This window comes from Plasmodium gallinaceum (assembly GCF_900005855.1).
Source record: "Plasmodium gallinaceum strain 8A genome assembly, contig: PGAL8A_v1_98, whole genome shotgun sequence".
Classification (NCBI taxonomy): domain Eukaryota; phylum Apicomplexa; class Aconoidasida; order Haemosporida; family Plasmodiidae; genus Plasmodium; species Plasmodium gallinaceum.
In genome coordinates this window covers 345563-360927 of record NW_021628265.1, presented here as the reverse complement: position 1 = coordinate 360927, position 15365 = coordinate 345563, and the positions used below count along the sequence as shown (strand labels likewise).

The following is a 15365-nucleotide window of genomic DNA, read 5'->3' as shown; positions in this document are numbered from 1 at the left end:
ATTTTTTTTTTTTTTTTTTTTTTTTTTTTTTATTAAGAATTAATATATAACAATAATTATGTATAATTTGTAGATGGTAAAATAATTGAATTTATATATGCTTATATAACATACAATTATTTTATAATAAATTATGAAAAAAAAAAAAAATAAAATAAAATAAAATAAAATAATAAATTATAATTACATAAACATATAAATTATTCAAAATATAAATATATTGATATAGTTAATTTTATTATTATTATTTTTTTTTTTATTATTTATTCAAATATTATTTTTCATTTTTTTATGTATTATATATATTTTAACTAAAAGTTTTTATTTTTGTTCTTTTTTTATAATTTTTTATTGTAATAAATATATTAGTATATATAAGTTTATTTATATTTATATATACTTTCTTTTTTTTTTTTTAAATGCAAAGTGATATAGTTTTTAAAAAAGATATATCTGAATATAATAAAGACATGATGAATGGTATTCATAATGTATCATCTTGTAATGTATCAGTATATATAGAAAAGAGTCTTGATAATATTAAAAAGGTAAATTACGACGAAAAAATAAAAAAATACAATAAAAATAATTATAATAGCACTTGTAATAATTTATCTGAATCAAATAAATTATCAACAAAAAGATACAATTCTAATATTTCATCTCATTCCCCAATTATGTTAAATAACTCAGTAAATCACAAAAATTATAAGCAATTTCAAAAAAAATCTTATGTGAATATGAATAGTGAAGATTTTAGATTTAAAGAATCAATAAATAAGTATATTGATGATAACAATTCAAAGAATATTATAGAAATAAATAATACTAACCATGTCATTTCTTCTTCTAACTCAGAAAACATTCCATATAATAATATAAAAAATATAAATTATCCAAAAAAAAATAATAGTAATATTATAAGTAATGGTAGTAATAATTTAGATAAAAATTATTATGTAAAAAACAGTACAAGAATTAATAATACATCATCTAATCAAACAAGTTATGACTCTAAAAATGAAAATAATCAGAATTATTTTGATATATCATTAGAAAATTCTAATAATGATAATGTGAATGTCACTACAATGGATACAAACAATTTTGTTCTTTCTAAGTCATCTAATGAAAATAACATAAATGAATTGGTAATAAGTAGTAATATAACAGAAAGCAATGAAAATAATATTCATAATAATAATACATTTTTAAATAATACTAATAAAAACTCCAATAACTTTTATAGCACTCTAACAAATTATGATAATAGAAATAATAGTAATTGCAAGAATAATAGTAATAATCAGATTAGTAATAATAATAATTATATTAATAATAATAATAACTATATTAATAATAATAGTAATAATAACAGTTATATTAATAATAATAATATTAACAACAATAAAAATATTTACAATAATAATAGTACTAATTGTAATAATGCTACTTCATCAAAAAATAATCCTTCACAAAACAATATACCTACAGTTGGATTTATGAATGTAAAAGGAAATGTAAAAAGTTCTGTATTGAATAATAAAAATAATAAAAATAATGGTAATCGTATTGTTAAAAATTCAAATTCATTAAAAAATGAAAATGTTCATGATATAAAAAATATAGAACCAAAATGTAACACAAAAAATAATGAAAATAAAAGTACAGAGAATAAATGTAGCAATGATATTAAAAGTAATGAAAAAAAAAATAATAGTAATAATAGCAATAAGTGTAGTAATAATAACAATAACAACAATAGTAATAATGCTAATGATGATATTATTAATATTAACAATAATAATTATAATGATAATAATAATAATAATAGTAATACTATCAATAATGACAATATGAATAATAACCATGAAAATAATAATTATAATGATGATAATAATAATAACATTAATACTAATAATAATGACAATATGAATAATAACCATGAAAATAATAATTATAATGATGATAATAATAACAAAAATACTAATAATAATGACAATAAGAATAACAACCATGAAAATAATAATTATAATGAAAATAACAATGAAAATAATAATAAGAATAATAATGAAAATACTAATAGTAATAGTAATACTAATAATAATGACAGTAACAATGAAAATAATAATATGAATACTACTACTACTAATAATAATAGTAATACTAATAATAATGACAATAAGAATAAAAATGAAAATAATAATAATAATAATAATGAAAATAATAATAATAATAATAATAATAATGAAAATAATAATGAAAATAATAATAATAATAATAATGAAAATAATAATAATAATAATAATAACAATAGCAATAATAATAATAATAACAATAGCAATAATAATAATAATAACAATAGCAATAATAATAATAATAACAACAACAACAACAACAATAATAATAATAATAATAATAATAATAATAATAATAATAATAATAATAATAATAATAATAATAATAATAATAATAATAATAATAACAATAGCAATAATAATAATAATAATAACAACAATAATAATAATAATAATAATGAAAATAATAATGACAATAATAATGAAAATAATAATGACAATAACAATGAAAATAATAATGACAATAACAATGATAATAATAATATGAATACTACTACTACTAATAATAATAGTAATACTAATAATAATGACAATAAGAATAACAATGAAAATAATAATAATAATAATAATAATAATAATAATAATAATAATAATGAAAATAATAATAATAACAAAAATAATGAAAATAATAATAATAATGAAAATAATAATAAGAATAATAACAATGAAAATAATAATAGTAACAAAAATAATGAAAATAATAATAATAATGAAAATAATAATAAGAATAATAATAATAATAATAAAGAAATAGAAAAGAAAGAAAATGATAATAAAGATAAAAAGGATAAAGAAGAATCTAAAAAATTAATTAGTAAAGATACACTGAATAAAAATGCATCCAATAACAATGAATCACAAAATTCAATTAATAAAGGGCATTCTTCATCAGTCAATTCATTTAATAATTCTTCTTTAAGTTCTTTAAATGCAAATGCTCCTGAGTTTGTCCCATCTTCAAAAAATATACAAAATAATCTTCCTTTTAACAATATAATGTGGAATAGTTATTATCAGGATATACATACTACACCTTTTAGTAATGTACAAAGTAATAATATTATAAATAACATGACATCACAAGATAATAGTAGCATTTTGAATCCCAATTCTTTAATAAATCCTGTTATTAATGGAATTAGTACCTCATCAAATAACTTAATGAATATGGCTAATTCCAATATTTCTACATCAAATAATGTAAATGTTTCTAATAATACAAGTGGAATTATAAATTCGTCTAATAGTATTAATAATTTAGATAATGAAAACACTAAAAATAGTAATAACAATAATAGTAGTAATAATAATAATAACTCTGTAAACAATCCAAAGCAAACAAATAATCATGAAAATAATGGTAATAATGCCACTAATTCCACAAATATACATACATCTTCTATTCCTGTATCAACAAGTGGAACATCTTCACAAACTAATTTTTTAAATCCAAATATGATTTCAGGAATGAATAATTTAAGATCCAATAATTTTATGAACAATTCAGGTGGAAATATTATAAATAGTTCAGAAAATTCAGCACCATTTCATCATATGGATGCACACGCACACCCAAATTTTCAACCAAATAGTTCATTACTTCATCATCATCATAATTTTTATGTAAATCATCCATATTTAATAAATAGCCATCCAAATGGATTACCAACTCCTCAAACAATATTTGCCCCTTTATCATATGGCAATTCTTTAGCATCAGGTAATGTTCATCATGATATTCCTTTTCCTCAACCCCCTTCTGTATATGGATCATTTGCTAATAATCCTAACCTTATAGGAAATAATAGTCTTCCTTCCCAAAAAAATAGTGCTTTAAATGTTAATCCATATAATTTTTTGTCTTGTACTATTCCATCCCCACCACAGATACAACATAATACACCTTTAAATATGAGTTCATTAGATCCCCATTTCATTGCAAACTCAGCTAATACACATATAAAAATTCCATATAGTCATGTAAATCAACCTAACAGAAGAAATCTTTTTAATCATTTTAATAATGCAAATTTGCATAATGGAAACAGCATAAATGATAACAATTTTGAACATAATAGTAATAATATGAACTCAGTTATTACTGGAAATTTAAATTATAACTTTAATAGCTTTAATGCTAATCAAAACAATAATATTCATATAAATAATGATAGTAATACTTTACATTTAAATTCAGGAGTAGGAGGAAATATAGCATTAAATAATAGTGCGAATGTTTTGTGTTTAAACAATCCACTACATATTAATAATTCAACAAATGTAGCACATCATCACATGAACAATATAAATAATAATTTGCATTTAAGTAACATTCATATGAATCATAGCTTACTTATGAATAATAATATGAATAAACAAAAAAGAAATAATTCTTATAATGAAAGAAATAAACCATATAATTACAGAGATAATAAAAATACGTTAAAAAATAACATACTAAATTTAAATGGTACCATGAATAATTATAGTCATTATAATATGAGGCATGATAATAAAAAGCACAATAGATATAATTCTTTGAATAATGCAAATAATAATTTTAATTCTAATTATAATTTAAATAACAATAATTTGAATAATGTTTCAAATAATTCCAAAACTGTATATAATAGTCACAGTAAAAATATGAAACAAGAAAATTATAATAGAGATGATAACAATTGTTCAGTGAATTATTATCAAAGAAATAATACTACTAATGCTAATAATAATAACATGAATAATAACAATAATACTAATAATTCTAATTCTACTACTGCAGACAATAATAATAATAATGTTAGTATTCCATTAAAAGAAGTTAACATAGATATGAAAGATATGGACGATAATTTTAATGAAAATGCTGCATGTAACAATGATATATCATATTCATACAAAGGAAAAAATTACAATTTAAATAACTCCAATTTAAAAAATAAAAATGGTAATATTGTGAATAATAATTTAAATATGCAAAACGAAGTTTCTAACGAAAAACGATCATGTAATAAAAATGATAAAAATAATAAAGACGATTTTAAAGCAAATCGAAATTATGTTAATAATAAAATGAATGAAGAAAAAAATATAACTAGTGTTAAGAGGGAATTAACAAAAGATAAGAGTGGTAAACAACCTGATCAATTTCATAAAAAAAATTATTCTGAAATAAATAATTCTAGTAATAATAAACAACAAAATAATTTTGTTAGTAATAAATATCAAAACAATGTTGAAAAAAGAGGAAGTGTAAGAAATGTTGATAATAATAAAATAAGTGATAAAAAAATTAAAAATGAAGATGATAAGAAATTCAAGGATAAGAGTAACTTATTAAATACCGATTCTGTTAATTTAAATAACATGAATATTAATAATATTCCAAATAATGATGAAAATTTAAATAAAAATACAAATGATGTAATCAGTGTTGATAATAGTTTTGTAAACAATAATAATAATAATAATTTTAATAATAATATGATAAATAATAAAAATATGAATTATAATAATTTAAAAAATCTTAAAAATTATGATAAAAAAAATATGGAATTTTCTTCATGGGTAAAAATTGCCAAGATGAATCCTAATAAAAAAAAAGAAAAAAATAGTTTAAGCATTCCGTATAACAATGTAAATAATTCTAGCATTAGTTCTTCAAATCTTAATAATAAAAATAATGATAATAATTCTAATCTTAATGTAACTAATTTACACAAAAGCAATTACCATATAGATTCCAGTAATAATGATAACAATAATGAAAAATCTAATATTCAAACCTCTAAAATAAATAGCGATAATATATGTAATCAGAACAGTGATTTAACTTTCCAAAAAAGTCAACCAGATATAAATACTTCCAATTCTAACTCTAATACAATTATAAAAGAAAACAAAAAAAAAAATGAAGAAGAAGAAAAAGAAAGAGAAAAGGGGTCAAGCAAAGAAAAAGACACAAGCTACAAAAATAGCAAAAAATCAAGTGAAGACAAAATAGATGTAAATGCAAAAAATAAAAAAACGAGTTATTCAACTAATAAAAATTTTACCGATAAGGAAAATAAAGAGAAATTAAAAACAAAATATGATAATAATAAAAAGAATGAAATGAATGAAAGGAAAAGTAATAATGCAGTGAATACTTTTTCACATAGGCAAAGAGAGAAATTAAAAATTCAAAATGTAGAAATAAAACAAATTAATGAAAAAATTATGAATATTAATACAAAAAATGATGACTCTAGAAGTATGAATAAAATAACTGAAAATGAAAATTCAGATATTTCCAAAAAAAATAACGGAAAGGTAGCAAATGAAGTTAAAAGGGATTCTAATAAATTGTATGTTGATGATAATAATGGAAATTTTGAAAAACCAAATGATTTAGGAGAAGATTACATGAGTAAAAATGAAATGGAATACAGTGATAGTGTTATTAATATGAGGAAAGACAAAAATACTAATATATCATCAAATAGTATAAAAAGTGAATCTGTTAGAAATAAAGAAAATCAAAAAGAATTCTATAATTTTACAGTAGGTGAAAACAAAACAAACAAAACCAATCCTGATAATGTAACAAAAAAAAATAATGTAATTACAAACAAAGATAGTTATAAATATTTAAGTACAAATGATTTGAACGTTTCTAATATTAATGATAGATCGTCATCTTCTTATTCTAATTCTAATTCTAACTCAAAAAATTTTATGTGGGAAGGAAAAATTTCTTTTGCTGAAATGGCCAAAAGAAAACCAAAGAAAGAATCTAAAGAATCGAAATCAGAATCAGTATTAAATGAAAAAAAAAATAATAATAATTCGAATAAAACAGATAAAATCTCAAAAAGAGATAATAAATATACTTCTAACACTACAATAAATGATAAAACCGCTAATAAAGGAGATAATGCTAGTTTAAGTAAAGAGAATAAAGATATAAAAAAGAAAGGTGAAGTTAAAGAAGATATGGCAAAATCATGCAATAATAATAATTTAGTTAAAAAAGAAAACAAAAATGAAATGGTAAAAATAGATGATAGAGAAAAAGAGAAAAATATGTTCGATAATTTAGAAGCAAAAGAGAATAAAGAAAAATTGTGTAATGAAAAAGTGGAATCTTCAGATGGTATTTCAGTTGTTACTGATATTAAAAAAAAAAATGATAAATTAAAGGAAAATTATAATGATATAGAAAGAAAAGATAAGAGTGAAATAAAATCAGAAAAAGAATTAGATGGAACTTATTCAGATCAGGTTAATAATAAGAAAATATGTAATAATGAAAAGAATAACTTGAATGATGCAAATCAAATAGTAGTAGATAAAGACAAAATAAATAATAATAGTAAGAATCAAGAATTATTAGATGAAAAGAATATAGTTGATGTAAGCAATACTTCAACACATATTACTAATGAAGATAATTTAACTAATGTAAAAAAAATTAATGAAAAAGATAGAGAAATCATAGATTATGCAACTAAAGATATTGAGAAAGCGGATGAAAGTTCTAAAAAAAAGAAAAAAAAGAAAAAAGTTGAAAATGAAGAAGAATGTAAATTGATGGAAGAATATAAAGATGAAGAAGTACAAAATAAAACTATTATTAAGGAAGAAAATATGCAAGAAAATGAAAGCATAAATGAAAATATTTCTTTAAATAATAAAATAAATTTATCTAAAAGTTCAAAGGAAAATAAAAATGATGCAGTAAGAATTAAGGAATTAAGTGAAGAGACAAATACTTCTAGTAATATCGATGATTTAAAAATAAAAAATCATTCTATAAAAGAAGGAAGTAAATTGATAGAAAAAAGAGAAATAGATTCATGCAAAAAAAATATTAATAACTGTATTGATGTGAAAAAAGAAAATATTAATAAAAATTTAAAAGAGAATAATAAATTTTATAATGAAGAAGATATAAAAGTCTCTGCTTCTAATAATGAAGAAACTATGAAAACAAAATCAAATGAAGATATGTTAAATGTAGAAAATGAGGAAAACAAAAAGAAAAAAAAAAATACATTAACAGAAGAAAAAAAAAGAGAATGTGATAAATACAATGAAGATACAAAAACAGAAAAAGAAAAGGTGAAAGAAGAGGAATTAAAACTTCATAAAAAGAATTTAGAAGATATTTGTTACAAAGAACAAAATGAAGAAAACAAGAAAAATTTATTAAACGATACAACGAAAAAAAGTAATAATGTTGAAACTAATATAGATAAAAAGGAAAATATAAAACTTTATAATTCATCTAAAATAAGTACAAAGGATAAGACTTGTATTAATAATAATGTAACAGATGATTTTAAAAATAATGTTTTAATTAATGAAGTATCAAATAACAATAAAAAAGTAATATGCGAAGAAGAAGAAGAAAATATCAAATTATATCACAAAGAGAACTTTAATAAAGAGAATAAAGGATCAAAAGAAGAAAACGCAGAGGACGAATTATTGGAATCGTTAGAAAAACAAGTAAATAACTTAGAAAAAATGAGAGAAAATGAAAAATTAAAAGAAGATAAAATAAAAGAAGAAAAACAATTAGAAAAGAAAAAAAAAATTGAAAAATTATATAAAGAAAAAGTATACACAAAAATAGATTTATTAGAGATTTATTTAGGTCATAATTGGAATATTGGTGATGATAAATTTAATTTTGTTTTATCTCAAGGTTCAAATAGTGAAATGGATTACAATAGTAATAATAATAATAATACTATTAATAATAATAATACTAATACTATTATTAATAATAATAATGATAATGATAATGATAATGATATTTATATTAATAATAATGATAATAATAATATTAATAATAATGATAAAACTAATAATAATATTTATAATAATAATAATAATAATTATAATAATAATATTAATGCTAATAATATTAATAATAATGATGATAATAATAATGATCTTAATAATAATATAAATGATTTTAAAAATATGAATGTATATAACAAAAGATATAATTCATGTTATACTAATAATACTAATAATAACATTAATAGTGTTAATAGTAATAATGTCATTATTAATAACAATACTAATAACAATAATAATAATAATATGATTAACAACAATAATAATAAACAAACACAAGCAAATCAAGGCACAAATAATAAAAATATAGAAGATGATTGGAGAAGTTCTATGTCTAAAAATATTATGAATAATTTATTTATAAACAATAATCAAAATAATAATTTCTTTAATAATAATATGCTTGCTGGAAATACTATATATGATCAGAATTTACAAAATAATAATTTAATGAAAAACACAACTAACTTAGAATGGAGAAAAAGTGATGGAGATAAATTAAAAGGATTTTTTGATTCTACTAGAGTTGTTGAATCTGCTGATCCATGGAGAAATAATAATGCTCCACCAACTAAAACAATTGCAGAAAATAGTTGGATTCTTAAACAGAATCAATTAAAAGCAGATAAATATACATGTATGATGCGTAAATTAAGAGGTATATTAAATAAATTAACTTTTGAAAAATTTGATTTATTATATGAGCAAATTATTCTTGTTGGCATAACTAAATTAGAAGAAATTGTTGGTTTAATGAAATTAGTTTTTGAAAAAGCTGTTACTCAACATCATTTTGTTCAAATGTATGTTCAATTGTGTAAAAAGTTGAATGTTCATTTTCACAATATGAAATTAGAAGATGATACAACAGTTCAATTTAAAAAGATATTAATTAATCAATGTCAAGATTCTTTTGAAAATAATTTAAAACCAATAGAATATCCTAGTAATTTAAATGAAGAAGAAAAATTTGAATTTGAACAGATGCATAAAAATAAAGTTAGAGGTAATATGCTTTTTGTTGGCGAATTAGTTAAATCTGGTATTATATCTATACCTATTGTTTTTGTATGCATTAAACAATTATTAGAGAAAAGAGAAAGTTTTATAGCATTAAAGAATGATACAAATGAAGGAAACTTACATTTAGAAGCATTATGTATGTTTTTGAATACAGTTGGAGAAATTTTAGATACTCACGAAAAAGCAAATCAAGAAAAAGTAAAAGAATTATACAATACATTGAATGAATTAGTTAATAATGAAAAAATTACATTTCGTGTTAGATGTCTTATTAAAGATGTTATTGATAATAGAAATGAAAAATGGAATAAAAAATTTGCTCACAAATTAGAAGGACCTACAACCTTAAGTGTGTTGCATGATAAAATATTAAAAGAGAATATAGATCAATGTAATAGAAATTTTTCAAACAATAATATGAATTATCATGATAACAAAATGAATAGTAATTTAAGCAATATGAGAAACAATATTCTTCGCAATGCAAATTTTAATATGAATAATAATAACGCAAATTTTAATATGATGAATAATAATATGAATTTAAGAAATATAAGTGGAATTAAAAATTTAGACGGAAATAAAAATATTAAAAAGATGCCACTAAATTTGGGTAAAAATAAAAATAATACTTCTAAAATTATTCCTGATGATATGAAAAATGGAATAGATAACAATTATTTTGATATAATGTCAAAAAATCATATTCCATTTAAAAATCAACCATTCATAAATAATGATCATAGTGATATTAATAATAATAATAATATTTTTAGTAATTTGAATTCTAGAATATCAAATAATAAAGATAAGAATGATAAAATATTTATGAGAAATTATAACATTAAAAAAAATAATAACAATAATGATGATGTTAATAAAAGAAATACAGTGAATGAAAATAATAATGAAGATTTCAACGAACGAGGATTTAATAGAAATAATTTGAATGATGAGGAAAATAACAAAGTAACTACAACTGCTACTACATCTAACATTAATTCAACCTCTAGTAATGTAGCAAAGAAAATTACAAAAGATCATGTAAAAGATACTACAGAAGATTATACATTTGTTGAAGAATATTTACCAAAAGTAAATGAAATTCTAGAAATGTCTACTACTACTCAAGAGTGGGAAGAATTGACAAAAAAATTTGAAGATCTAAATATTCCCTCGAAATTTAATGACAAACTTCATACTAATATATTAAAACTTACCCTAAAGAAATATGCATGTAACAAAAATATAGAAAAAAGTTCTGATTTTTTTAATTGGTTAATTTCTATTGTACTCTCTAATAAAATTGATTTAGAATCATTTAAACCATGTTGGAAATCTTTTATGTTAGAAAAAGATGAAAATAGTTACGTATATACAAAAGAAGATTATCCTTTGTTACCAGATATAGCGAAAAATTTTATTAAGGCAATTGAGTTATATGATAAAAATCATTTATTATATGATGTAAACACTTTAGAGGAAATGAAAAATAATATTTAAAAATAAAATATATTAAAAGAGAATTTTTATTTATTTTTTTTTTTTTTCCTGAAAATATTACATATAATATTTTTATAGGATGATTCATCATATTTTTTTTTTATTATCATTTTCAATTTATTTTTTTTTTTCTTGAATCCATTATGATGATAATTGTTCAATAAAATGTAACTATTTAAAAATTTTATTTTTAACCTTACAGGATAAAAAAAATATTATATTCATATAAATATATCATAAAAATATATATATATATATATATATATATTTTTGAAATCACCATAATTTTTTCAAATAATATTATATTCATAAAATTAAATGTGTATTTCATACTTTCAGATACTACTAAATTAAAAAATAAGTAAAAAATAAATAAACATAAAAATATTTTTTCACTTTTTTTAGTATCCAATTTTATTTTTTGTAATATATTCTAGCTAAAATAAATTTATTTTGACTAGTATTAATATTTTTTCTCTAGTTTTTATCAAAAATTAACTAAAGTCATATAATTTTTTATAAAGTGCTTACTTCAAAGTAGCAATTAAATTTCTAATAGAATGAAAAAGTGAAGACTTTAAAAACAAAGGTGTACAATATTTGTTTTTATTTGAATTATTAAATAAAAATTCTAATAAAAAAAAATATTTTGTTAAAATTTGTAACAATATTAATGATGTTTATTATGATGCATATATATACATATATATATATATATATATAAATATATTTATGTAATAAATTATTTTTCAAATAATAAATATTAATTTAGATATATATATTGGAAAAATTTTGATGTAATATTTTATTTATTTCTTGTTGAGCTTTTGAAAGTGATGTTTTAGTTTCATCTGGAAAAATAAAAAGTTCCCTTTCAAATGATTTTTGTCCATATATCCATGAGCTACTTGCTTCTTTATAAAAAATTTTTTCAATTTTTACATCATCACTAATATCTTCAAATAATTTTTTTTTTAACTCTTGATTACAAATTAATTTTAATTTTTTTTTTTCAACTTTTTTTATGCCTTCTGTATCAAGTTCTATTTTTTTATTAATTTCCTTTGAATTGGTATTTTCTGCATATTCTGAATCGAGTTTTTCTTCATGTTTTAAATTTATATCTTCATTTTTTTTATTTTTTTCTTTTATTAATATGTTCATAATTTTATTTATTTCTGTTTTCTTTTCTTTTTGTATTTTTATGATTTCATCCTTTTCTTCTTTTTCATTTTCATGTGTGTTTACATTTCCATCTTTCTCCTTTTGATTTTCCGTAACAAGATCCTCATTTTGTAATTTTGAGTATTCTTTTTTTTCTAAGCTTTGTATTTTTGAATTCTGTTCTTGAATTTCTATTTTTTCGTTTATCTTATTATTATTTTCTTTATCTTTTTCTTCGTTATTTAAAGTTTTTTGAATACTATACTCAAAATTAAATAATTCATTTGACAAATTAGACTTTTTATTATCTTTTATATACTCACTTTTACTGAATTTAATATTATTATATTTTAATTCAGAATCTTTCAATAATGAATGAAAATCAGCTACAATAAAAAGTTCTTCATTACTTATTTTTTTGTTATTAGAAGAATATTTAATAGAATTGTTAGAATTATTGTAATAAAAAAATCGAACAGTGTCTTCTTCATTTGTATGTTTTTTAAAACTTTTTGATAAATTATCATTTAACTTTAATAAATTATAAATATTATTAGAACTTTCATTTGTACATTTATTTTGAACATCTATTAAAGTATCAAAGTCTTCATCCTTTATTGTGCTTCCTTTTATCAATAACATTAACAATATTCCTTTATAAATAAATACAACAAGCTTATATTTTTTTTCTCCTTTTAGTGTAATTATTGGCATGAATACAGATGATCTATTTTTTAAATAACCAATAAAATGGAAAAAAAAATTAATAAAAAAAAAATAAAGTTATTTAAAATAAAAAAAGTAAAATAAAAATGATAAAAATTACTTTTTAATTCCTAATAGAAAAGAATTTTTTTCATCTACTGAATTACATCTTCCAAAACTTGATAAGCCACCATTAGCCTTAAATGAAAAAATATTTAAAGATATTAAAAAAAAAAAAAAACATATAATAAAAAAATAGTTGATAATATTACATTTATAGCTGCTGATGATGCAATCTTTTTAAAAGGATACTGATTTAATTTTAAATTATTCACCTATAGAAAAAATAAATAAATAGAATAGAAAAATAAAAATAATGAAATATAAATTTGTTAATTTTATTATAAAATAAAAATTATTCTAACAATTCCATTATATGACACCAGATAATTATAAATAATTTTTATATCATCTAATGGCAAACTTGAATATATCAAGTAGCCTTCAAAGAATATACCACCATGTTTAATATGTTTATGTTCCAATATTAAAGACGAAATTAAATTCTAAATATTATAAAAATTTTGAAAAAAAAAAAAAAAAGAAATATAAAAATTATAATATATTACTATACATTTAAAAATTCAAAATTTTACCTGAACTGAAACATATGTATGTTTTTCAATTGGAAAAAAATAAAAACTTTGAAGCTCTAAAAATAATAGGAAGATTTTTTTAAAAGTTAAACTAATAAAATAAAAAGGTAAATTTCATTTACTGAAATATCTTATTTTGTAATTCTTTTTTTTTTTATTTTAAAATAATATATATTCTCTTATAATATTACCATTATGAATACTAATGTTTTCATTATTTATTGTATTTATAAAAGTAAATACATAATCATCCAATAAAGTTTGCAAAGCTTCTTTTTTTTTATTTTTACTTTCTAAAATAAAAAAAAAATAAAATAATATTATTACATTATTTAAAATGTTTTATTATTATAAAAAATACTATTTTAGGTAGTTTTAAAATAATTATATAACAATTTTGTATGGTCTACCTGTAGTTTTAAGCTTCTTATATTTTAAAAAATTACGAATATGACCATGTAGTAATGTAAATATTGAAATAAAATTATTTAAAATTGAATGTAATAATCTACACATTAATAATTCCATTTTATTATTTTTATAAATATTTTTTACAATAATAGTAACAAATATATGTTTATACCATTTATTTATAACAATTAAATTATTATTAGTTACAATATGATCTAAGTATGATTTACTAAACTGATTAACAAAAGTTGATATTCCTTCCATTGTACTAGTATGAGAAACTTTTATATTTTCCTCAGTTTCATTTGGATAATAATATATAACTTTTTCTGCCTTTAAAGCGAGAAATTAGGATATTATAAAATGAAGAAAAATATATATATATATATCATTGTTATATATATATAATCATTATTTACAAAAATTTCATGTAACCAAGTATATGAGTTAACGTATAATAAAATTACTTGCAATTGTTCATCAGTTATCGTTTTATCAGTTTTCTTTACATCTTCATCATAAATAAAAAAGGCTTCAACTTGTGTTTTATCCATGATAAAAAAATGATTTTTACAAAAAAAGATAATTTAAAATAAAAAAAATATTCAATAACTTTATCGTGTTTTATTTTATTTATTTATTTTTTTAAAGTATATTTATCTTAATATATTCATAATGTTAAATTCTTTTATCATTTTTCTCTCATCTGCTTATTTAATTTTTTTTTTTTTTTTTCCATTAGGCATTTTTTTTATTAATAAGAAACATATTATTTTTTATCTTTTTTTTATATATTATATATACATAAAAATATTTTTAAATATGTTAAATTTAAATATGAATAAAATTAATTTTAATTATTAAAGTTATTAAGAATATTTTGAATGTTTTTTTTTTTTTTTTTTTTTTTTTTTTA

At 18.7% G+C, this 15365-nt stretch overlaps 2 protein-coding genes across 2 annotated transcripts; one reads left to right on the top strand and one right to left on the bottom strand.

The window, feature by feature from the left end:
• Nucleotides 1-419: 419 nt before the first annotated feature.
• PAIP1 (polyadenylate-binding protein-interacting protein 1, putative) lies at nucleotides 420-11513 on the top strand (the record flags this gene model as incomplete). The annotated part of the gene is made up of 1 exon (XM_028672378.1): nucleotides 420-11513. The coding sequence occupies one exon, from the start codon at nucleotides 420-422 to the stop codon at nucleotides 11511-11513; it is 11094 nt and encodes a 3697-aa protein (XP_028528936.1).
• Nucleotides 11514-12281: 768 nt separating this feature from the next.
• On the bottom strand, nucleotides 12282-15003 carry PGAL8A_00334500 (conserved Plasmodium protein, unknown function; the record flags this gene model as incomplete). The annotated part of the gene is made up of 8 exons (XM_028672376.1): nucleotides 12282-13404; nucleotides 13504-13580; nucleotides 13655-13717; nucleotides 13808-13948; nucleotides 14039-14094; nucleotides 14230-14331; nucleotides 14485-14782; nucleotides 14917-15003. The coding sequence occupies 8 exons, from the start codon at nucleotides 15001-15003 to the stop codon at nucleotides 12282-12284; spliced, it is 1947 nt and encodes a 648-aa protein (XP_028528935.1).
• Between the last annotated feature and the right edge of the window lie 362 nt (nucleotides 15004-15365).